The following is a 27424-nucleotide window of genomic DNA, read 5'->3' on the forward strand; positions in this document are numbered from 1 at the left end:
GAAAGGCTGGCCAGCACTGGTGTGTGCACAGGTGGGACAGACATGTGTGTACCCGTGATGACTTCCTTCTTGTGGAAAGGTCATTTTAAGAAGCATCTATTACCTGCATATCAATGTTCATTCTCATGTTTCCAGCCGATATCATACCATTATAACTAGAACAATTTTGTAATATTTCTCACAAAATCAGAGGCAAGTCCAACAAATAATCCTATAATTTAGAAATCAAAGAAGAAAGTTGTGTAAGGAATGGCTATATATTCAACTTTATATACAGAATATATAAAACATAGTTCTACCTTGCTCAAATGAAAAAAGACCTGTACTGTGAATAAAAACAGTTTTGACACAATACTCAGAAGTTGTTACCTAGTAACATGGTGCAAAGCAGCATTCTCTGGGGGCTTTAAGAATCAGCTTAACATCATATGCATTTGCAATAAGCTTCTGAGCTGAATCAAACAGCTACTGTAATTGCAGCACCTGCCATGGCTCAGAATATCATCACAAATTTGTTAACTGGTTAACTTTTCTCTTGAAAAAGGAGTGCAGATGTACATTAGATTCTATTAAGATAGAATGTGATCAGCTTGGGCAGGTTATAGGAATTTACTTGACTGACAACACTATTTGCAGTACATTAGATTTGGTTAAGCTCTGCCAAAAAGGCCAATAAAAACATAAAAAAAAGCAATGAGTAACCATCACTCCCCAACAGCCCATAAAACACATATTGGAAAAAAACCTTAACTCATACATCAAATGAATGCATAAGATCACAAGGTCTAAATGAACGAATTTCACAACACAAGTACGGTAAGTCCCGTTTTGAAATCTGGCCATCACAGTTGCTACAGTCACTGTCCTAAACAGTGAAAAGCATGGCAAAAGACGATGTACAGGTACGGGGTATAAAACGGTGTATAAGACCTTAATAGTTTCTAATTTTGGTCTACAACAGTTACAGTGCAATGAATCCTCAAAAGAGAAGCAGCATTCGCTGATTTTAGAAATGGGGTATCCGATTCTCTCTCTCGGTCTCACTTCTGCTGCTCACTGTCCTCAGCAGATCTGTTGCTAGGCCACTCAGTGCTGTAGAAGGTCAAAACTCTTTCAACAGCTGACCTGAAGAAAACAGTTATTGCTAACTATGACAGTATGAACTTTTTTAGCTGTCTCAGTTCATCATCAAAGGAGCTTCCTAAATGATGATGGATGTTTTGAATTCTCATGTCAAGACAGTTACAAATCGTGATGCCAAGAATTAAAATTTACCTGAAACTCTACAACATGGCTTGTGATGAATAATGGTAAGAACTGTCTCATGCCTCATTCATAGCTAATTCTTCTGTTTAACTGACCTCTAATTTGAAAATATTTTAGCAACACTATTTGACCAGTTCAACTGACTCTCTTCTCTTACACAGACTCACACCAATTTCACATGATCTCTACAACACTGGTGTCAACAGCAAAAATGAGTTTGTGAAAGGCAGTTTTTAGGTATAAGTAACTAAAGGACTGGGGAAAAGATATCTTTGAGCTTATGGTGAAGGACTCAATAGTTGTAGTCCTTCAGCTTACACACTCTTTTCCTATCACCTAGCAACTAATACCAATGTCTACCAGGTTATCCAACAAAAAATAATGGCCTAATTGAATTAAACTAAGAGCTTCTTCAATTCAGGTTCCTGTCCATGAACTAACTGCTACAAGACACAGACTGCAAGCATGAGGGCTTTTTATTTGTTTGTTTTCATATTTAGCATACACAATTTGGACCTATGTTAGGCAGAATGCTATTTCAGGCTTAACAACCTTTGATGTGCATTTAAATTCCAAACATTCGTACCCTAAAGCAACCCTGTCTGTCCCCCACAGTGTCTCCCATGTGTTAATTTCTTTGTATGAAACCTTCAACATCAGCTGCTGTGAATTCAGAAGAGAACAACTGTGTCTCCCTTAGAAACAGTAGTGGCAAATATCTATAATAAAATTAATAACTCCCAACTAAAGATTTTTGAGTAAATTTATAAGTGTATATTTTATGTTTGACCTCCTGGCCTATTGGCTAAACTATAAGTCACTCAATAAGAATGTTTTTCCTTACATAAAGTTACTAAATACTGCTTCTCACAGCTAAATTCAAGGGCAAATGAAAGAATGCTACAGACTTCAAAAATATAAAAACTATCCTTATTTCTAAATCTGGAATCCCTTGCAAAATATTTTAACATTCATTTCTCCTAGGGTCTTTGAGTCTACAGGTCTGAATTAATGTGTATTTTCACTGCACAGACTAGATCCTACATTATATCTGTTACCACTAAATTAACCAGATTACATGCAATTCAAAAAAGCAATTTTCGCAATCAATATGCAATGAATGCCTGAGACCTTGTTTTCTGAACATTCTCCTGGAAATATGCCATATGGCCAACTTAGGTGAACATTTTTTTTCCAAGCACCCCATGATGCTTTGAAAGGCCAGCATGATATCACAGAAATGTAGCAGCCATGCACACAACTTTCACATATACCTACTATAAGAACACTGCCAATGTGACCATTGGTGTATCACAAGCACACCAGAAAAAAAAGCCATTTCTTCTACATAGATATGCTGAAGGCATCTACAAAAGTACTTGACAATGTTGTATGATATTTACCCTCATTGCTAACCACACTTGTTTCTCATTATTATTCCAATTGCTTATGTGTGTAGTCAATGAACATAAATGGGTAAAAATGGGTCCTGAAGCCACAAAGGTTAAACAACACTGCCAGATTTTCATCCTGCATGTGTTTAAAAAAAATAAACAAAAAACTTGTAGTATTAGGAGTACTCCCACCAGATATATAAAGTAATACTGATCCTTGTGTGTGGGCCTCACAACATTGCATGGCTATCTATGCATTAAATTTGCCAAATGCCCAGAAAGATCTCAAAACAAGCCCCTTCCCTACCCATCCTTCATCAAAAACACAAGACATGCAGTGAAATAATAAAAACAAAAGATGTATTTCCATGTACAAAGGCATTTCTTCCTTCAAGATGGAAGAAGTGAGAAGCATCTGCACAGATATATGAGAAACAAAAAAAAAAGAAAAAACATTCCTGCCATGCCCGATTTCAAACAATGGAATGAGCCAGTTATACGCTGCCGTTTTGTTGTAATGTTCGCCCCAAAATAGGAACCTTGCGAGTGCAATGATGTATATTTTATTAACTTATTGTGCTAATTTGTGGTAGTTTGTTGCACTTTGTTTGTGGAACTCATTCCATCTGCATGTTTTGTTGTTTGAGGCAAGGTGGCATAGTGCTTAGCACTGCTGTCTCTGAGCTCAGATCACACAATTTGCTACAGCATACTGTAGTAGGCAGAACAAGTCATGAAGATCGAGTGAGCATGGAGACAACTTAACTTCACTAATAAGCTCAAACAAATGATGAAAATATGAACTACAACAACACAACAGACATTTTTGTGATAAACTGCTGTTCTGAATGTTTCTGCTGCCACCACTAATGCTACAAATTTTTAATGCTTTCCAAAATTCATGCCATGAAAATGGCAAATGTGTGCATGATTTGTTTGTTTTTTCTCTTTAAACAGAAAACCCACTGCCACTGTTTCATCTCAAGACTGTGTCATTTTTGATATCTTTTCTAGCAATTTTCAGTATTAGCTATCATTTAAATACTTTAATGAGTCAGGAACAGAAGGTCTAACATACCAGGTCAGTCACTTCAACTAGTCCACGACTCACCCCAATAAAATCAAACAGGTTTCATTCTGTCTTCAGTCTTAGGAGCAGAAATGTTTGTGTGACAGCTGACAAGCAATGAGTGCTCACTCGGAAGTACAATGCATACTGTATAAGGCAGCAATGAGGAAAACACAAACAGGAGAGATGCTTGTTTCTCTGATGTCTCGTTTTATTTACATACAACAACATAATGAAAAAAAGAAAAAAAGAGCCCAGCTGAACTCTCCATACCTGTTAAACCTTCATACAGCAACAAGCTACTGGTAGTCATCTCACTTTTTCCATGTGATAATTTGAAGTTACACATTGTGTACTTAAATATTAAGTGTATATATCAAATAATCTATTTGTTAATGTGATCATCTGCAAGTCTAATATTTCAATTATTATTCTTTATGTGGAGAAAGTATTTTTTAATTGAAATGTTTCTTTGTATTTTATTGATATTTATTACATGTTAACTTGTTTACTAATATAATTGCTTGTTATTATAAGTTATATTAAAAATAAGTGAAACTTTGACTTTTTTTTTTTTAACTGCCCAGATTAACACTAATGCAAAACAATAATGACCAACATTTAAGCACATGGCTTAATTAAGCCACAAAAAATGTAACTGTAAACACAAAAATATAATGAAATGATCATAAGACCAAAACAGTGAAAATCTTACCCTCATGGGATATCCCCACTGCTAGATAATGTGTGTTACTGATGTATAAATATTACATTTATCACCCTCTTAGAAAATCTGTTAACATCAACAATATGTTTTGGAGGCTGCAAGAGATTACTTGCATGTGATCAAAAGGAACATTGACCTTGCACCTAATGATACTGGGATAGACACTGTCATCCCACCACCCTAAGCATGTTAGAGATTAAATGGATGAACGAGTTTATTAGTGGTTAGTAATACCAAAGAAATGGAAACTGATTAAGTGACAGAAACATCTTTTCTATATGAACTGATGTGCTCTTTGTAAAGTGAAAGTTTATCTGCAGCCCAGTCTTTGCCAAAGGTCCACTTACCAACTAGGAAACAGTAGATAATTTCTGTCTCGTATGAAATTCCACAGTACAGGCACAGATCAGAAACTACAGTAAAATAAGCAACATGGACCAAAGCACACAAGGTCATAGCATTTTCATAGCACTAACACTACTAGAAGAAAAACAGTATCCCTCAGCAAAAATGTACACAGTATTAAACCAGAGTACCTCAAAGACATAACACTTTTGATTCATAAATAGTGGTTTTGCATAAACAATGCCTTCTCCTTCTTAATTCTTACTGAGACTTGGAAGGTAAAAATACATTTACTGGTTAAGTCATTTTCATAACACCAAAAAAGTAAATGTGACTGAAAAATAATTATATGGTACATCTCAGTTCTGATTTGGACTCTTCCATTTTTGCCTTGAGAAAAAAAAAAACATTACTCACTCTATCCACCTCCCCCCACCTCCAATTTACAGTCCTGAAGATAGATGAGATTAATAGAATCAGCAATATGTCTACCAGTGGTGATTAGGTGCTTGTTATTGGCAATCCTGGAGTATAAAGGAGAGGGTATTTCCAACTGCTGCAGTGTAAAGTATCTCCCAGGGACAATCAGGCCCTTTCACTTGATTATTCTTGCTGTTGCTAATATTTGTTTCAGACACACAAAAAAAGAACATTATGACAGTGTGCCAAAAGGTCAGATTTTCTTTTTGTGGAGTGCTGTATTCATAGTGCACATTTTTGGCTCTGTTGCAATATCAGCTCATTTTTATGTGGCACGGCAAAGCCAGCGAGTAGATGCTGATTCTTAGTGGAAGGCTCTAATCAGAACAGGCAAGCTTTCCAAGCATCTACAGAGTAGTGTTTCTCAACCTTTATTGTGTTGCAACCCATTTTTGTCCATGGTAATGTCTTCATGATCCACCTAGGGTAAGTAGATTCACAGATCAGAGTACCACCCCTTGGTGAATCAAGCATGATCATCACAGGCAGACTGTCACACAAGTGTCAAAGCAGCAACCTGCCAAAACCCAGTGCACAACCAACATCGCAATGCACTACCATTATAAACAATTACAACTCACTGGTTGAGAAACACTGATGTTGGAGTGCAAAAACAGTTAAAGAGACACAATGCAAAATAGCAACAGACAAAACAGAATTAAGATAAGCTCTATTTTTATATTGTGCCATCAAAAAAGAAACTAGCTCAAGCGGAATTTAAGGTGTCTGTTGTTTAATTGGGTGCAATACAGTCATTGACTGGTAGTAGGCTCTGCATACATCCAAAAGAGCAGAGGCTACAAGTTAACAACCTACAGAATATTTTATGAAACACACCTTTGTGCTCAAAGCAGCAGTCAATTTTTGGCACTGTTTATGGGACTGCAAATGACATACAACCAACAACACACAACTGTCATCAAAAGGTTGAATTCTTTAATGGTGTTAACTTCATGAGTTATTAACACAAGCTGACAAAGCATATTTCCAACATTCAATCGCCTTCTTATTTATCAAGAATGTAAATTATATTTCATCTTTTCATTTATCTTGCACAAGGAGGAACTGGTACCACAGTGAAATTTATATCAGATTTATTACACCATATATTAGACTTCCCTTTTAAAAATTATGGCAAGAACATAGTGGATCTTCATCCAAAAACATCATGCTAGATCTGTGGTCTTCAGTCCCTGCCCTGAGAACTCAATGTGGATCCAGCTTTTCTTTTCTAATCAACTACTGTTTTTAACTGGACATATAGCCTAATTAAGCAACCTGCCATTTCCCAGTTTCTGTTATTTGGGTTCAATGTAGGAATAATAAAAATAATTTTTGTATTTTATTTTTGTAAATGTATCAGCCTGGCCCCAGAGGGTCATTTAAGTAAGCAAAGCTTTCCCAAATATCATGTTGTGCTCTCCCACCCATGCTGTCAGCTGAACTTTTACTTGTTGGATTTTTAGAACTTTATCATACATATCACTACTAACCCCAGGATTTAACATGCCACATTTAACCATTTTAGTCTTGAGCAGGGGTATCATTTTGTATGTTACATAGGGTTAATTTAATGGTTTTATTTTTTATGTTGGCTTTTAAGATTTCCATTGTTATAATGATTTACCTCCTTTACCATGTGTTCTGGTTAATTAACCTATTATGTACTAATAAACACATTAGGGATCCTGACGTAGCTGCAGCCTTTCAACATGCAGCGATGCTTGCCTAGGTGTCTGCTCTGTTCATTGTGGTCATTACAGGGATGCAATTAAGGGATCAAAGTACACAGAAAAAAGGAAAATTATTAAGAAAATTCCAAAAATATAAATGTTTCTAAATGTGTTTAACATGTAAAAAAATTACAGTGCTTTACTAAAGGTAGAATAGGAGGAAAAAAAAAAACAAACAGCAAATTGAATGAGATCAATCAGTGGTAAAATTACTCCCCGATTGTGAAACTTATTGGAACAAACGCCTGCAGCAACAACAGGAAACTGGGCTGATATTGGGAACTCAGGAAATAAAGGCCTAATATATCATAATGGATTATGTACTTTAAAAAGAAATGTATTTTTTTTTTAACACTTACAAATATAATTTTATTATGACGATTTAGTTGGTTCTCAGACATCTCATGTTTAGGCATCTGTTTAGCAAGATGCATTAGAGATTATAAAAAGACCTGTTTAAAAAAAAAAAAAACTGGCAGCATAAGAATTTGGCACAAATTAAAGTAAAGCTCTTATACGTATTCAAATTCTTAAATAATACCATGGAATTAAAACTTTACAACAAATAATGTCTAACTAAAGGTGATATCAAGAAGTCTGTAAACCTTGTTAATGCTAACACATTAAGATGATACAATCTTCATGCCTTCTAACTACAGTGCATCCGTAAAGTATTCACAGCGCATCACTTTTTCCACATTTTGTTATGTTACAGCCTTATTCCAAAATGGATTCAATTCATTTTTTTCCTCAGAATTCTACACATAACAACCCATAATGACAACGTAAAAAACGTTTACTTGAGGTTTTTGTAACTTTATTTAAAATAAAAAAAACCTAAGAAATCACATGTACATAAGTATTCACAGCCTTTGCTCAATACTTTGTCGATGCACCTTTGGCAGCAATTACAGCCTCAAATCATTTTTAATATGATGCCACAAGCTTGGCACACCTATCCTTGGCCAGTTTCGCCCATTCCTCTTTGCAGCACCTCTCAAGCTCCATCAGGTTGGATGGGAAGCGTCAGTGCACAGCCATTTTAAGATCTCTCCAGAGATGTTCAATCGGATTCAAGTCTGGGCTCTGGCTGGCCCACTCAAGGAGATTCACAGAGTTGTCCTGAAGCCACTTCTTTGATAACTTGGCTGTGTGCTTAGGGTCGTTGTCCTGCTGAAAGATGAACTGTCGCCCCAGTCTGAGGTCAAGAGTGCTCTGGAGCAGGTTTTCATTCAGGATGTCTCTGTACATTGCTGCAGTCATTTTTCCCTTTATCCTGACTAGTCTCCCAGTTCCTGCCGCTGAAAAACATCCCCACAGCATGATGCTGCCACTACCATGCATGACTGTAGGGATGGTATTGGCCTGGTGATGAGCAGTGCCTGGTTTCCTCCAAACGTGATGCCTGGCATTCACACCAAAGACTTCAATCTTGGTCTCATCAGACCAGAAAATTTTGTTTCTCATGGTCTGAGAGTCCTGCAGGTGCCTTTTGGCAAACTCCAGGCGGGCTGCCATGTGCCTTTTACTAAGGAGTGGCTTCCGTCTGGCCACTCCACCATACAGGCCTGATTGGTGGATTGCTGCAGAGATGGATGTCCTTCTGGAAGGTTCTCTTCTCTTCTCTCCACAGAAGACCTCTGGAGCTCTGACAGAGTGACCATCGGGTTCTTGGTCACCTCCCTGACTAAGGCCCTTCTACTCCGATCGCTTAGTTTAGATGGCCGGGCAGGACTAGGAAGAGTCCTGGTGGTTTCGAACTTCTTCCACTTATGGATGATGGAGGCCACTGTGCTCATTGGGACCTTCAAAGCAGCAGAAATGTTTCTGTAACCTTCCCCAGATTTGTGCCTTGAGACAATCCTGTCTCGGAGGTCTACAGACAATTCCTTTGACTTCATGCTTGGCTTGTGCTCTGACATGAACTGTCAACTGTGGGACCTTATATAGACAGGTGTGTGCCTTTCCAAATCATGTCTAATCAACTGAATTTACCACAGGTGGACTCCAATTAAGCTGCAGAAACATCTCAAGGATGATCAGGGGAAACCGGATGCACCTGAGCTCAATTTTGAGCTTCATGGCAAAGGCTGTGAATACTTATGTACATGTGCTTTCTCAATTTTTTTATTTTTAATAAATTTGCAAAAATTTCAAGTAAACTTTTTTCACGTTGTCATTATGGGGTGTTGTGTGTAGAAGTCTGAGGAAAAAATTAATTTAATCCATTTTAGAATAAGCCTGTAACATAACAAAATGTGGAAAAAGTGATGCACTGTGAATACTTTCCGGATGCACTGTATATGCCAATTAAAATTAAGCTTTATCTTAGATGCTAAAAATTTACAAACAGTCTGGTTTGTGCATTGAAAAATATACATGGCAGTATTTGTTTTTAGCCTAAACATATTAAGAGAACCAGATGTCTTTATTTTTAATTTCTAAGCACCACATAAAACAAATCATCAAATTCCAGACTTAGTACTTTCACTAAAACTGGATGGCTGATCACCGTATCTCTTTTTAGATGCATTCACATATAATGCACGATGCAACAAGAAACCCCATGTCTGTCTCTCCATCAGTCCGCATGAAGCAACCCAGCTCAATGAGAACCTTTATTTTTTTTTTTTTGAGATGTGGCACACTTAAATCTTCAGAGGAATTTGTCAGAAAAAGATATTTCAGATATCTGAAACAGATTGTGCTGTATGAAGTTTTAGAATTTCAAAATTTCCCATTCCCATTTCACGAGTTTGCAAACTCATCCATCTTAAAACAGAGAAAAGTTCTGGGCGATTTCAGCTTGGAATTAATTTACTAATTTACCTTTACCTTGACAGCAGTTGCTTGACTGTGCATAACTTGTATATTTTCCCCTTTTACTTGTCTGACAGCCACTCAGATGCCCAATGCAGTGAGTCAAAAGACAGGCAGAGCACATTTGCAAACAGCTTAGATAACCAATTAGAGTACAAAAGTCACATCCATTCTATGGACATAAATGGAAGGGGAAATCAATTATGTAAGCATATATTTGACTGAATTGATCAAAAATGTTACCTGCAGCTAAATGGGGTTTGAACTAATTAATAACATGGGGAAAGTGCAGCTGCCCTAAATCATATAAACATGGGACGGATTTTAAAAAAAGGACAGCGGCGTCAAGAGATGGGATGCTTCAGTGGCTTAACCCCTCATCTCTGGCGGCCAGCCACTGATCATTCAGTCTCAGTTATGGACAAATGATTGTGGCAAGCCCCTGATCTTCATGCCCATTGTGTACCATTCATATTCCCATTATACAATAAACCGTTTACTTTCCAAGTTTTTACTTATTTGTATAACTTTAACAAATTAATTACTGCTGTTTAACTAATATTAATAAGTAGATCCTCTGTAAAGGTAACATTGATACTGATTTTTTTGCTAGTACTCTTCATTTTGGATTAAGAGATATTATTCAATTGCTTATTATTGAATGTGGCTCTATAATTTTTAATCACTTTCCATTCAAGGTGTGCTCATATTATTATAGGGAATAAACGGTGAACTATCAAGCACCTACTCTGCAAATTCAACTGACTGATACTTTTTAACTTAGTACACTTGTACAATATGCAGAATATTACTTAGCAAAAAGACAGCTACTCTATTGGGTATATTTTCTAAAATGTTATTTTTAAGAAAAATTCAACAACAATTAGTCACAGACTCTCAACCACCAACACACATCAATCAATGCCATTTTTACATCACTTGAATTGCAATCTGCTGTGTATGAAACTATTGAGCCACCACAAGCCTATTTGTGCTCCATTATCATGCTGTAAAGTGCTATTAAAAAGCACCTATTTAATGTAGTCTACTAGCACATGCAATTGCATTCTATTAGCCATTACCTCTGAATATGACTCTCTGCTACAAACTAATAAACAAAAATGTAAGAACGGACTCTTTCATGAAGTAAATAAAAAAGGGAAATGCTCCAATTTTCACATCGGTTAACTTAAATTGCTGAATGCACCTGAATGTTATGCCATGCATAAATTTTCTGACTTGTTAAGCAAAACAGTAATTGTGCATTTTGCTCATATCTGGTATTATTCACCATCTCTATAATAGAAATACAGCAAAATTAATGTATAAGGGCATATGAAGCAACAAGAAGAAAGATGTTTACAACAATTACAAATTAAGCACAAAAGTTATTTGCAGGATTTGAAGAATCTGCCTTTATTTTACTGGATAATAATCATTGTAAAAAGTTGGCTATTCTTTACTTTAATGTAAGCATAATTAAAAATAAAATTTCTTACCTCACATTGATTAAAAAGAAAATAAATAAAAGAGATTGATTAAAAAGAAAATAAATAAAAGACTGTTTAATGGGCGAGTGCATGTTTTACATTACACTGCGCTCTGCACTGGCTGCTAACATTACCCTGACCAGGGCAGTCATGTTTAGTAACAGAAAGTTATATTTTTAATGAGTTAAATTACTTCTGTACAAAAATATCGTTTTTCACTTAGGATACTAATTTATATTGCACAACTGTGCAGTTAACACAAGATTTACTTGGATTGGCTGATACTCTGCTGTGAAAAGTAAGAAAAGCAGGGAAGCTGAATTACCACAAAAAATAAATACATTATTACAAATTGAAGAACTGCTTGAGTAATACTCAAATATGAATAAAAATATCAATTATAAAGTCACAAAACTTGTGCTGTGTGAGTTCTTTCACATTTGATTATCAAGAAGACAATGTGTAAATTTAAAAAAAAAAAAACATAACAGCAGCAGAATATTTTAATGAAACACTTTTACCGATGAGAAAAAAAAAACCTTACATTTGACTTCAAAAAGCACAACTACTCACTTTAGACTAGGTAACTTATGTTTGCCACTACTACTTCTTTCTAACTGGTATACATATTTCAAATGCTCTGTTACCAAGATGTCTCCATAAAAGCTAAATACTAAAATCTAGAATAAGATTTTTGATCTCCAGCCTGAAATATTTAAAAGTCTGAAGCACAATGTATATTAAAAATGGAAAACAATGTTTGTGCTAGACTGTGGATTGTAACCACCAACTCTGTGAACAAAGAGTACTACTATAGTGCATTACCTGTTCCTGCAGTGTATATGTTAAACAATAAGCAAACTTTTCAGGGGTCGGGGTTGGGTTGTTTTGTTTTCAACCCTATTTTTTGTAAAAATTTATCTGTATGGAATGATTACAATAAAATCAATAAAAATAAAAAAAAATAATTTTTATAATTATTTTAATAAATTTTTTGCAATACTAAATATAATTTGAGCTGAATCATGTACTGATCTCTGATCTTGTGATAAGAGAATGAGGAGTGGACAAAACAGATTACAACTTGCCACAGTATAGGGCCACGCTTACCTGTCAGGGCTAAATGCCAGAAGGAAGGTCGATCGAGGGCAGTCTGGGAGCTCCACTTTCTTTATAAAAAAAAAAAAAAGAGTTTAATATACTCTAACTAATTGAAAAAATAAAACCAGTAGTTAACAGACAAAAGACTTCATCAAAAAAAAAAAAAATCTCAATCTGGCCATAGCTCTACTCTGCCACCTTATCCATTTGAAAGTCCACTTAGAGTTGTATATCACGTAATTATAATAGGATTAATACTCACTCGGCTTTCCCATTTCATCCAGCGGGTTTTATCCTCCACAAGCTGCTGCAGGAGGCGATGTGACCCAAACCCTTGAGCACCACGCTCCCTTCCAGAGAGGATCCGCACAGAGTTTTTCTGGTGGTTAACCTTCATAGCAAAAAGACAATTTCCAAGCCCACTTCAAGTCCAGGCCATGCAGACTCCTTCAGTACAAGGCTCCTACAACACAGTGGAGATGAAAGGTGGTGAAATGGAGAATGTCCTGGTCATAAAGCTTTGTTGTTTCAGAGACATTTTAAGTTTGTAAAATACAAGCAGGGACTTCAAACATTATATGTTTTGCGCAAATCTTTCTATTGAAAGAAATGTTCACTTCATTGTGTCATTTCTAAATGTTTAAACATTGTATCATTTGACATCAGAAATAGTGGTTGACTATTTTGCAGTTAGGACATAACTACATGTTAAAAAGTGTAGAGTACTGTATCGAGAAATACTGCTATGAAAAAATACATTTTTTACTGATTTTATTTAGTGAGACATCGTCATTATAGCACCAAATATAATTACATAAAGTACATACATTTTTAAACCCAATTAATCTAATGGGGGTCATTTGCCAGAAACTATCCCAGCAGCACTGTGCACACAGCAGCACATAATCACAGTAATTCTCACGGTGGGACCCATTTAATGCATACAATTAATCTAATATAAACATATTCTCATACCATAAAATTAAGGAAACAAAATAGTTGTATATAAATAAGTATACAGTACATAACAATAAGGAAAAAAATAGTTTTAATCACTTTCCAGTCACAGTGTGCTCATATTGTTATAGTGAATAAATGCTGAACTATCAAGCACCTACTATGCAAATTGAGCTGGTTGCTACTTTAGCTTAGCACACATGTACAATATCCCTAATATTAATTTGCAAGAAGACAGCCAAGGCAAAAGTTTCATGTGGTCATATTTTGGACAAATTGCTGAAAGCTAAGGTAAACACAGGGAGTGTAAAACTAAGTTAGTAAAAGAAAGAAACAATGGAAAAACATTTAAGAAAAAGTTTTTTTGACAAAACAAAGATACATTGCATATTAAGAGTTATTCTGAGAGATGGATGCCATAAATTAAATTAATATACACAATCAAGGCTTTTAGCTCCATCGTGTCATTTTAACTCAAACAGCTAGATAATCTGCTCAATGACATTTCAAAACAAAGACACTTGATTGCTGAAATAGTTTTAACAGCAACAGGAAATACTAACTTAAAACAATCAAAATAAACCCATTTTCCAGAATGCTAAATAAGTTGTGAACTACAGTTAGCTATTTTTTTTATCCAAGATGTTACTACCATTTTATTGATTTTTTTCTACTTAATCCTAGGAACCACTTGGCATTATAAACACTAAAACCAGAATGTGTCCAGGTTTCTATGAAATATAAATGTGAAAGAAATTTCAAAAATTGAAACCTAGATGTAAATAAACTAAATAAAAACATATTTAGCTTAAGTTCTGACCACCATGCACCACCAGAACAGCTTCAGGTCACCTTGTCATAGACTCTACAGGTGTCTAGAATTGTTTTAAAGGGAAATTCCACCATTTGGTTTGTTGATTACAGTGATGAAAAATGACTGTTGCAGCAACTGCTCAAGAATATTTTAATAAATGATGAGTTAGGTTTAGGATTTGTTAACAGGGACAGCCACATTATACAGTTTACACCACTGATATGTTCTTCAAAATTTTAATTGAACAACCATGTTCTATGAATTAGTGCATTGTCATCTTTATAGGTTTCATTACAATAAATGTTTTACAATAGGATGAATATAACCCCTCAGAACTAATAATATACAACTCCTAAACTGTATTTGCAACCTATCCTGCAATATATTCAGAATTTTTTTTATAAAACTTGAACCAATTTATTGAGTTTTATTTTTGAATTACATACTTTTAATCTCTGAATTATAAGCACTTAAAAATAACTAGGCAGTGCAATACTAAATATAGCATGTGAACTATGCACGGTGCTAGGAAGCAGATAAAATGCTAGATCACAAAGTTTTTTGTGCCTTAGAGTAAGCACTCTATTTTAAATATTAGATAAGATTTTATTGCAATGTACTTTTGTGCAGTTCATTATAAGCTATTGCTTTGCCATTAATTCTGTCTGTACAGTTTTTAGCTCAAGCAACTCTAAGATGGATCAATAACTCTTCACAGTATTCACATGGCCATGCTTAAAGAGTGACATAATTGCTTCTGTGTTGCACTGCACTCACAATACGATGCAAAGAATTATATACATAGCAAATTATAATATAGCAAAGATTGTTAATCTATACTAATAAAAGGCAAAGCACTGACTGACTGGCTGACTCACTTACTCATCACTAATTCTCCAACTTTCCGTGTAGGTAAAAAGCTGAAATTTGGCAGGCTCATTCCTTACAGCATACTTACAAAAGTTAGGCAGGCTTCATTTCAAAATTCTACGCGTAACGGTCATAACTGGAACCTACTTTCGACCATATATACGGCCATAGCCTGCTGCTTGGTCGCCGTGTGAGGCAGAGTTGCATCCCGCATCATCACGCCTCCCACGTAATTGATTGCCTGCCCATATAAGGTAAATATTTGCGGATGACAGACTGTGCTTATGCAAACAAAGATGAGATGGTCTAGTGCTTGGCACAAACTCAGCGAAAGTGCGAGAGAAACTTTTAAGTGCCGGGTCTTAGCTAACATTAAATAAAGTCGTGGACATCGCAAGATCACACAAGAGAGCGGCTCATATGAACTGACTGTGAACGCAGTACGTAGAGAACAAGGAAGAGCTCCAAAGAGCGCGAACAAAAAACGCATTACACAATTGAGAAGGCAGCAAAAGAATATGAAGCGACTGACGCATACAAGCATATTCATAAGTGCAGCTACTGCAGAAACAAAGCACGGTGTAAACCGTAAGTTTAAATTAAGTTTATAGACACGCTGCCGCTGGCGTTTTTAAAATTGCTGGTGAAGGACTGTGCCTATGCAAACGAAAATGAGATGGTCAGGGATAGAATAGTGTTTGGCACAAACTCAGCAAAAGTGCGACAGGAACTTTTAAGTGCCGGGTCTGAGCTAACATTAAATAATTGCTGGTGAAGGACTGTGCTTATGCAAACGAATAGAAAGCAAATGTTACATTATTTTTAAAATACTTCCTTTTCTTTTTAATAACTTCTTTAACACACTTCTTCTCCTCTGCGAAGCGCGGGTATTTTGCTAGTAAAATATAAACTGATGTACAATACTGAAAAGATCAACAACAAGGGTGTGTTTTATGAGGTCCATCTATAAGAGGAAGGATTACTAAACAGTGGAGGTTTTGGTTCAGTCAAACTTTACACGTTTTAAAGAACACAGATTTTTTTGTGTTCACCTATTAATTATATGTGCTTGAAATATTAGAAAACTTTAACAACATAATTTAAACTTAAAATTTGCTTTTAGATTACAGTATAATAAATTCATAATGTCCCTTAAAAAACCTAAAGTGCAATATGTGAGTACATTTCTGAGCTCTTTATACAAGCATTGCAAAAATAATGTAAATCTTAAATTTAGCAAACTAAACAAGGATTAGTGAAAGACTGTGGGGTGAAAGAGGCACCCTTTATATATTAGCAATATGTACATTTATATGTATTAATGGATTTACACTATTTTCTTTCCAAAGTGAACCACAATAGTAGTGAACCTGTAATTAAAAGGGATGTATTTGAGGAATAAAATATGATTTATGAGACACAAAATGACGGTACTATTTTAAAAATTTTCATGCCTGTTTGTGGCGCTGCTGCCTCAAAAATCCAGACTTATAAGTTTGAAGCTTGAGCTATATCTTTGTGGTGTTTGCATGTTCTTCCCAAGTGTGTTTTTCTCCAGGGACTCCCGATTTTCTCCCACATTCCAAAATCATACATGTTTATCTGCTGACTCTAAATTGTTCTTTGGCCCTATCACATTCAGCTGGATTAAACAAGTTTGACAAATAATGGAGGGATGGCTTTCTAGCTAAAACACATGGGGCACAAACTATGCATTAGCCTAGGCAACCAACCTACTTTCTGTACTCTGAGCTCTGCACAGATAGCTCATTCCTACTTCAATGGAATGATACAGTACAAAATAAACCAATACAACCCTCTCCCATTGCGAAGATAAATGCACAGCAGGAATATGAGACATGAAGTAGAAAAGGTACACTTCTGTTCAAGAAGAGAATGAGCTCACTAGCATTTTTTGTTCTTGAACTACTACTCATTTACTACAATGAGAGCATAAGAAAGGGGAGCAGAGCACCAATATTTGGAGGCATTAGTGAACAAAGGAAAGATCTACCCAAATTAATTTAAGACTAGAGTACAATATAATTCCATTTCAACTGAATCTGTTAAAAGTAATTTCAATGAAAGGTATACTGAAAATGGCTGTTGAAATGGCTACAGTTTGTAATCATGAAACAAACAGCCAAGTGTTTCCTTTATAATTTACAAATGGCTCAACTCTATTACAAAACAAGTTTTATTATTTGTCAAGTTATTCCTTCACCATCATGGTATATATTAACTTACCCCACAAAATTGCATTCTAGAGTGAAGAATGTTTTGTTTTTTATAAATTTTGAAAAACATATAGCCTACACTTGCATAAGGGTGGTTAAGGGTACCGGGGTCCCAAAGTGACAGCAAGTCTTAAAACTTACTTACTACCTCTATTTTGTAGCAGAAAAGTGTTCTGTCCCCAGGAAAACAAGCTTTGTATGATTCTGTCAAAACAAAAGTACACTGAAAGTAATACATTTTATCACAGATTGTTATTGCCGTTTTCTTGGTAAGGATGCATTTGTTGCTCATAGTGGGTGTTGTGATTTAAGCTTTGACACAGCTATGACTCCAAGCCAACTTGCCACCCCCGCCCCTTTCACGTACCAGTCCATACCAACAAGTTGACAGCAGGACATGTGTGTCTTTATTTGCAAAGAGGAAACTTGTACTACCATCAGCCAGTTCAGAAGCATTGTGCTGTTGCATAAAAAATAGAAGATCTTTTTTTCAGTGCTTGCAAGACAGATGTCCAGCTTCATTAGGGGCTACAACTACATTGATATAAGACATCAGAAAGCTTGAATACCTGTATTTCCAGGATGCATCAAGCACTTATCTGTGATCTGGGAAAAGATACAGTGGACCAAATGAGAGAGGGTTGACTTGCATGTGGTGTGGCTTTATTTGGCAATTGCGTATGGATCTATGCTGCACAAGCTGACTGAATTTGCTCTGGAATTTTTCCTTTTGGCAAGAAGCATTAATAACATCACTGCCAAATATTTTAGCAACTTCTACATGTGCTTTACTGTAAGGGGATTTGTGACTGAATGGCAACAAATGGAAGATGGCATTGTGAAAGGATGTGTCATTTCTCCAATACTGTTTGTAGCTGCCTTCAAAGTAAATCTCATTGGAGCTCGTCAAGTAGTAAGAAGCATGACATTACCATCCAATGACAGACTTCCTCCTCTGAGAAGTTACATGGACGTCATCACAAGTATCCTCCAGACAGTGCTCCTCAGATGCCATGATGATCTAATCACATGAGTGAGGATGAAGATCAAGTCATCTAAGTTTTCAAAGCCTAACGATCAGGAAGGGCATCAGAAAGGATAATTTTGTGCTTGTTGTTTGAGGAGAAGAGATACCACGGCTGGCAGATCAACCTACATCAGAATATCACAATATACATCAGAATTGACAAATAAATAGTGGGCAGAAGGGCTTGCAAAGACTGACAGCTGTCCACTTTACAGGGAAATAAAAGGTGTGGTGTACACTTCACCAGCATGTGATGTGGCAACTTAAAGTGAGTGAGGTATAATCAATAGTTGCCAACAGGATGGATTGCATAGTTAGCTGTTACATCAAGAAGTGGCTTGGCTTCCAATGTTGCTTCTCCGATGCAGGTCTCTTTGGGAAGAATGCCCTGCAGCTGCCTCTCAAGACAGTCAGCCTTGGACACAAGCAGGAGAAAACTTGTCTGGCACTAGAACTAAAGGGAATCCAGGGACCACCTGATAAGAAATGAATGTCAGTACAATACGTAAGTGGAGGGTACAGACCAAGACTATCCTTGCCATTAAAAAGGATGCAACACAAATAAGTCCTGGGGAAACTGCAAGACAGCCAAGTAGGACAGGGTGGAGGAGAACCTACACTGGTATGGAGTAAGGCCACAAAGGAGAAACACTATGGTTGTGGAGGAGATTACATGGGCAGAGCATGATGCAGAGCATTAAGGCAATATGTCCCAAGGCCAGCAGGGGCTTGGACATGATGGGAGGCCTATACAACTAGAGTCGCCAGCTAAGCAGTAATCTGCAACAAACCAAAGGGACGGCTGGGCTTCCCCAGGATAAGGAAGAGTGTTAAATGTCATTCTTATCAGAAACATGTCAAAGACTTTCCTTTCCTTTACATGTACTATGACTGAGTAAAACGTAAAACACTGTTGCCACCACAATAAAACCTAATATATCACAGATATTTATGCAAAAATATTAATTTAACTCTTCCAAGATTTACACATTTTCAAGACCATGGGGAACAGTAATAAACAATAGGTAAAAACACCAGCTAATTTAGGTTACTTTGAAAAATAATTGCAGGCTTAATATTTAAAATGTACTAAGACTGCAATAAGGAGCAATAATAGAGTAGTGAATTGTTCCTCTCAAAAATAAATGAATAGGTAAACCCACAAATTACACTGTGGATCTTTAATAATGTTGCACAGCCATTGATAGTTTCCATAGCTTTCAACTACAATTATCTTCATAAACTATATGGGCAAAAGTTTGTGTGTACCTGACCATCACAACTTTATGAATTTGGTGAATTTCCCATTCCAAAACAAAGGGCATTAATATGGAGTTCCCTTAAATGGAAACAAGGGGCCTAGTCGAAACCCCGAAAAACAGCCCCAGAACATTATCCCTAAGGCACCAAAGTTTACATTAGGCGCTAAGCTGTCCTGAAGGAAGGATTCTCCTAGCTCCCATCAAACCTACATTTGTACATCAGACTGCTGACTCCAGAGAACACATATCCACTGCTTCAGAGTGCAATGGCAGTGTGCTTAACTTCAATTCAGGCAATGCTTGGTTTTGCGCATAGTGATTTTAGGGTTGTTTGCTGCTTGCTCGTATATGAAACTCATTTCATGAAGCTCAGGGCACACAATTTGGAACTCTGTTGTGAGTAATGTAACAGAGGATAGGCAATCTGCACATGCAATATACTTCAGCATTCAGTGCCCTCACTCTGTAACTCTGCATGGTCTACTGCATCGCTTGCACTTCAAAATAAGACAGTTGACTGGGGGAAATCTAACAAGGCAAAAATTTTACTTGTAAACCTGTGGCAAAGGTGCCACTCTATGATTGTACTACAGAATACGATTCACTCTGCTGCTGAATACTGTCAATGGAGATCGCGTCGCTATGTGGATGATTTTATGCACCTGTTAACAACAGGTGTGGCTAAAACACCTGAACTCAATAATCTGGAGGGTTACCTACATTCTTTTGGCCATATAGTGCATCTTTCTCATCATATCTTTTGGAAAAAATAGGACATTGAATATTGCATAAATAGAGTAACTAAATGTGCTAAATGGTCTATGTCCAAAAACTATTGTTCTCATCACAGACTATGATGTTTTGGTTTTGACCAGACCAAATTTTCTCAAGTATCCTCCAAGCAAAAATGCACAAAAGGCACATCATGCTTGTTTATAAAGTATTTATATGTTCTGAAGGTCTGGTCTAGGTAGTCATCTTACTACTTAAAATTGGAGAGGAACAGAGGCACTAAATCACAATTAACTGTAACTATGCAGCACAGACTGTCACTGGACCAAAAAAAAAAATAATTCATCCTGTCAGCTATTAAACCAAAAAGTAAGATTCTGAATAATCACATTGTAATACAAGAGTATTTATTACACACAAATGCTAGCAGAGAGTTTACCTGGTTCTCTACAGTGATATGCTCCTTACTCATGGCAAACCTGACTAACCAGAAGTATTTATATATTTTTCTTTGGGAAGGACAACAAAATTAGTACAATAAATCAGGGAGCACTGGATTGATAAAATAAAACCAGGTAGCAGCAATAAAAATCTTAAATAAAAAATGAGGTGAGTAAAGAATGTGTGTGTAAGAAACACTACAACACTAAACACCACACAGGCCTGTGATACCAATCAAGGCCAATGAGGTTATGACCCTGCTGCAAAAGCCTAGAAAATCATTTTTATTTGATAATGTTCTGAGCAATGACTGGATAGTTTCTACCCATCCCTTAGTTATAGTTAGGGCTGCAACTAATGATTATTTTGGTAGTCGACTAATTGTTAAATTTTTTTTTCCAATTAGTCGATTTAGTCACAATTATTTCATGCCTGACTATTTTGAAGCCTGCGACCTCTGGTTGCACATCCTGTTCTGGGCTCCAGTGCATGTCTTACCTCATCTGCTCACGTCTGTCCACCTGTGAATGTCACCCTGATGTCTCTACATTAACATGATTAAAATTAATAATAATCAAACTAAAATAACAACCAGTGAAACATATGAATTTGAAAATAATCATTTGTTTTTATATTAGTGTGACCATCACAATAAAAAAGAAATACATTTAAACAATACAAACTAAAGTGCACAGTCTTTAAACAAAAAAGTGCATTTAACTTAACCAAAAAATACATTGCTAAAACAGAAACGTTTTTCATATTTTAGTAATAAATGACAAAATGTAGACATAAACTATACAATGTGTAAAGCCTGAAGTGCAAAGATCAAATAAACACTTTCACAAAAGGTTCAAGGATGATACAATAGCTTCCATAGCGCAGCAGTAGGAATTGCTGACTTATTATCAAGAGTCCCCCGGTTCGATTCGGAATGCCTTGGAAATTAACTGATTTGAGTAGTGGGTTGCCCTTATTGTCAATATTATACAATAAACACATACATTTGGTTTGCGTCTATGACAGCCGATGTACATTTATAGTCATGATCATGATACATACTCCCGCCCACCAAGGATCTGACGCTGTTACTTTTTATTTGAAACTGGGAATAACTGTAGAGTGGTGAGTGATGTTTTGAGACAATCGAACGGGAAATTCTCTAATCTGGATGGATAAAAGCTGACACACAAACGCTGGCGAATCTGCCTTATTTGTATCTCATTGTCATTTGATCTTATTTTAATTAATTTTATTGAGTGTTCCTGCTTACGCTGAATTAGTATGCACCTTATGGCCCGTGATGTCAAAGCCACACTGACAACAAAACAGAGACTTAGGTATATATGATATTTGGAATTATTTATTTTTTGATCTTACGGTACATTTTGGAAAACATTGTGGCTCCGATGCAACATTATTCATATTATTCATATTCATTTGCGTACCTTCTTGTGGTTGCAATCAGTAACCGTGTTTTTTTTCCCCCGACCTTGCACAGTCTGCACAGGACTCCAGGACATGCAGAGGAAAGAATGTTCCTCTGCAAGGCGAGCCATGAACACTCTTCTTTTCCTTAATGGACCCCGTACATGCCTTGCACAGTACATGTTCTTTGATATCCACCATGTCAAGCTTGTTATAGCACCAGCAACCGGCCACCTGCGTGTTCCTGCTAGAACTGAATAAGCTCACGCCTTCTGGTGTCAGCACGCAGCACCAGAGAAAAAAAAAAAGACAAAAATATATGTGACATTTTGAAGAAATCATTGTATGAGCTGAATAGTATCAATCAGAAAACATCATCGCACTAATTCAATATTATTTGAAAGCAAACATATCGGGTGTAAATGTGTTATTTGTAAAAGTTAGCTTTTTTCACTTTTATTTTCTCAGTCTCATTCACGCTGTCCCTTCCCTCCTGATCTGACCCTAACTAACTAACAGCGCCAGCATAAATTCTCAAGAGACGGCGGCATCACAGCTCCAGGATGCTTGCGTTTCAGATGGTCATGCATCACGATGGTGCTGCCATGAAAAGAAAGCTCTGCTTTGCATAATCTGCATTCAACTTTTTTTTTCTTTTTCGGTGAAGTGCTCCCACACTTTAGAAAGTTTCTTTTCCTTTACATTCTTCCTCTACATTCTTCTTCCCCTCAGACTTTTTTTATTCGTTGGTAAGACTGTGTGCAGTCTTGACAAACAATAACAAATGATACTGCGCCCAGACATTCATGTAGTGCATTGCAGTTACAAAACACCAATGTGGTTCTTTATGACTGAAGCCTCTATTGAATGTTCTGTTTATGATGCGTTGACAATAAAAAATCCACGTCGGCGATTTTTTGTAGTTGATGTCGTCGATTACGTCAACTAATCTTTGCAGCCCTAGTTATAGTTGAACTGTTTTGGCTAACTGACTTAGAAAAAGTTGCTTCCCTGTTAGTGGTCTTAGTTAAGAATAATAAAAAGGAGTGATATTTAAGAAAGATATTATTTTGATATAATCAAAAATGTGGAAGGCTCAACAGGTACATCTGTTTTGACAATTCATTCTCCTTCCAACAATTAGCCTCTTGATAAGCTTTAAAAAAGCAAACTAATCCAGACTTCAACTGCACTACCATTAACAGTACATATAAGCAACTAACTTGTGAAACACTTTCAGAAGTAAGTACTAGGTACAAACGTGGACCCCTTCTTGTCAAAGGCATAATATAAAACTATTAGGAGTCACAACCGTTCCCCCAAAAGCATGTTAAGTACAGCTGGGAACACGTTGTCAATCCTGAAAAAGATCCACATTAAAGCCAGACAAACTAAATCCAGTCTCTCCAGGATTACACAACACCACAATTGCATAATTCAACACAAAATCAACCAATCCTATTTTCTAAGTCCTAGCACATTTAACAAAATGTCACACTTATCCTGCATAAAAAAGGTTACTACAGAGCCTCCAAAAAACAGATAAACTCAGTGTTTTAGGGGACAGTGGGGGCTCTGCAGGTTTTATCCTGAGCGGAAAAGGTTTCTCATTTTCAACCAATGACAGCACACGCACTGTGTCATCAAAGCCATCAACCATGATATCCCAATGAATAATGTGTTGTAATATACGGCCGGCAGTTTATCCCAGCCAATACCCTCACACAGCTAGATGGAGTCCTCCCTGCAACATGGAGGGACCCCGAATTCCAGCAGGGAATCATGGACATTGGAGTTTTACTTCACAGCCCTGCTGGATACCGTAGGGGCCGCCAGGGAATGCTGCAGGGAGGCATGAGTATTTTTATCATAGCCCGGAAGTACTTCATAATTAGGGAGACGGAAGGAACAAAGTACTTCCAGGATTAAAAAAAGAAGGTTTCAGTTGACCAAAAAGTGATAATGGAATCACTGACTGAAGGATAGAAACACTTCCAGGTCACGAACTATAAAAGGACTGTGGGAAACCCCAGCAAGCTGAGCCAGTTGGGTGGGAGTGTGACGGAGCTGCTGGGAGGAGAGGAGGATTTATTGTTGTTATTATATTGTATTGTTTATTGAGAAGAGTGGAGGTGCTTTGTGCACATTATTGTAAAAATAAATTTATTATTGGGACTTTTACCTGGTGTTTTGACGTATTACCTGTGGGTTTGGAGGTGGAACAGCGCCCCCTACTGTCACAGTGTATTTCTAAGTTTTTAGTTCAAACATGGTTTCTTTACATTTATGTAACACTTTTTCTCACTACTCAAAGTGCCTTTTTTTAAAAAAAAAAAAAAATAAAAACAGTGAGTGGGAAGCCATTTCAGCCACCACTAACATGTAGCATCCACATGGATAATGCAACACCATCCATTTTGCGCTAGTATGCTCACCAAACATTAGCTATTAGGTGGTGAGCGGGAGACAGAGAGATAGCCAATTAGAGACAAGTGATCATTAGGGGGCCAGAATGACTAGGCCATGGTGAGCAATTTAGCATGGACATCAAGATACATCCTGCTCTTTATGAAGGATGCCCAGGGATCTTTAATGACCACAGAGAGTCAGGACCTCGGTTTTATATCTCATCCAAAGGATGGTGCCATTTTTACAACTAGTGTCCTCATTACTGCACTGGGGCATTGGGATCTACATTCAGATCACAGCATAAGCACCCACTGCTCTCCTTGCTAGCACCTTACAAGCTTTTCCGGGTTGGTCTCCCATTCAAGTACTGGATGGACCTGAACATGATTATTTTCAGGTGGATTACCTGATCTGAATTGCATGTGATATGACTGCTGTTTTTGCTGCCTAATATTTCGACAAAAGATTAGGCAAAGAAATATCTGTTTCACACTCCATATAACATAGTGCTAAAGCACAGAAGAAATTCCACTGTTGAAAACCATCTCATGTCTGCAAATCATGTAAAAATGTAACAGAAAAAAATCACCTCATCAGATCACAATGACTTCAAGTTACTGGCAACTGAAGAGAAAATCCAGGCAAGTATACGGAAATGTGTGTAGGCCCTTTTTACCCAAAGGGCCAGTAATAAAACTCAACCCACCTTTAGGAGCCAGACAACTTTATCCATCACACCACCATTAGTGAGAAATGTGTGCTTACTTCTCAGCTGCTAATCCTACAGTGTTTAGGGTTAATCTGGACAAAGCAATTCATAGACTACCATGTAGTTGATCATATCAGAGGCTGGATCTCAACCTTGTAGTTCTCATCCATAAGAATGTTTGCTGACAGGTATATGTGCTTCCATATATGGCTTTATTACCATGTGCCATTGTTTTCGGAGTAGTAAATCTGTCACTTGAAAGTTCCTTGTAAAATGCAGCAGAACACATTCTTTGTATTTCTCTTTCAAAGCACTGTTGCTTTGCAAATCAATGAGCTCCAGCTGAAGGGCAGATGGTGCTGAACTGACTGTTATTTCAAAAGTATTTTCAGAAAGCATATTGTCACCTTCAGGTTCAATAAAAACCTGAAGTCTCTGAGCAAACTTCTCTTGCAAAATCTTTTGAGAAGCATGTATCTAATGTAGCTTTTTTATTTTTAATTCTAGACAGACTGAAAATTTCTTTTTACCTCTAAATGATACCTCTATCTCGGTGATTCCCAATGTGGGGAGCAATTCGAGAATTTCGGTACATTAATTTATAAAATGAAAAAAAACTGAAATTCTCTGTTAAAAATAATAGAAAAAAAATTTACTTTTGTTTTTATAGACATTTATGTATTTATATAAACATAGAAGGGATGGTGAAAAACCCTTTAATTTATGATTTTACAACCGGCTTGGGTTTTTCTACCAATAAAATATGAATTGTAACAATGATTATAAAATTTTAAAATATAACAAAAATTTTAAATGATCAAAATATTACAGAAAAAGCTGTCATTAAAGTTATTTTATATTTATGAATATCACATCTCTTATATGTTTTCAAAACTGTATTTTCATATTACTTCATATTATTATTTTTTTTAACAATTGCTTAGTGATTTCTTTGTCAGTACTTCAACTATCCTATCCTTTCCCTCTTTTGTTTCCATTTTCTTTGAAAGCTTGTTTAGACCAAATTAATGACATTATGGGCTTCCTCCACGTGAGTAGGTAATAAGAAGAATAAGGTATATGTTACAGTGGGGGACATCATGATTTTAGAGAGCCCTAGGTGGGGGCATGGCCAAAAAAAGGTTGGGAACTACTGCTCTCTTTGTTCCTTGAAAACTGCAGACACATTTCAAATGGCTGGACACTACCTTACAAATAACAAACGAGTTTTCCCTTTCCCCGTGGTCTAGAATTTGACTCATTGATGTGTTGGGTGAGATCAGTGAGAAACACCAACTTCCAAAGTCAAGCAGAATCAGACAACTCTTTGTGATCACTAAATGCTATGGATTGAAAGATGTTTCAGATTTCTTCCATGCTGTAGTAAGTACTGATGCAATATCTTTGAGGGCGCCCTCCTAGCCCAAATTCAAATTTTCCACAATGTGGATTGTAAAGTACTTGTGATTTAGGCCTTGTTCACACGGGCGTTAAGTTTTTGGATAAACGAACTTGCTCTGAACATCCTAGACGTTTATGTTGCATTTTGTGGTGGCGATCGATTGACTTCTACACCGGCGTTCGTTTGTCTCTGTCTAACGCCAGACTGCAGCCCAAATTGTAGTTTGTGTGTTAACCTGTGGAGGCAGTGTCGGGAACTGGATATGAAAGCCCTTGTCGTTTTATTTGAGGTGCCTCCTTTTAATATGGACCATTTTGCTACGTTAGATATTAATCTTCTTGTTTTAAAAATACTCGTAATACGGCGATGTAGGGAGAGAAAAAATCGCCGCCGCTACTGGGTTCATCCTCTGACTGCACAACGTTGGGTTAAAGCAGTGCTTCTCAATTATTTTCTGTCATGCCCCCCCAGGAAGAAGAAAACATCTCGCGCGACTATAAATAGTATCATTTGTCTATAAAATTGTTATAAGTACACCTCTGCATAACACTGTATCCTTATTAACGTATAAGAGAATAAAAAAAGAAAGAAATATGGACCAATTTACAACAAAGAAAAGCTTTATTAAATGTAACGGAAAAGATTTAAAGTGCATTCTAAATTCAAAAAAAATTTAAAAGAAAAATAAAAAAGCATGTTCCCCGAGGTCAA

General features: G+C 36.6%; 1 protein-coding gene across 1 annotated transcript in view; it reads right to left on the reverse strand.

Moving 5' to 3' along the window:
* ambra1a (autophagy/beclin-1 regulator 1a) overlaps positions 1-27424 on the reverse strand; it is a 126022-nt gene that overhangs the window by 73093 nt on the left and 25505 nt on the right. The window contains exons 2-3 of the mRNA XM_039754863.1: positions 12688-12888; positions 12435-12493 (exon numbers count right to left, since the gene is read on the reverse strand). Of these exons, the coding sequence (XP_039610797.1) occupies positions 12435-12493; positions 12688-12822 (194 nt within the window). The 5' untranslated portion in view covers positions 12823-12888. The remainder of the gene's footprint in view (positions 1-12434; positions 12494-12687; positions 12889-27424) is intronic.

Source organism: Polypterus senegalus, chromosome 1, assembly GCF_016835505.1.
Source record: "Polypterus senegalus isolate Bchr_013 chromosome 1, ASM1683550v1, whole genome shotgun sequence".
Lineage (NCBI taxonomy): Eukaryota > Metazoa > Chordata > Cladistia > Polypteriformes > Polypteridae > Polypterus > Polypterus senegalus.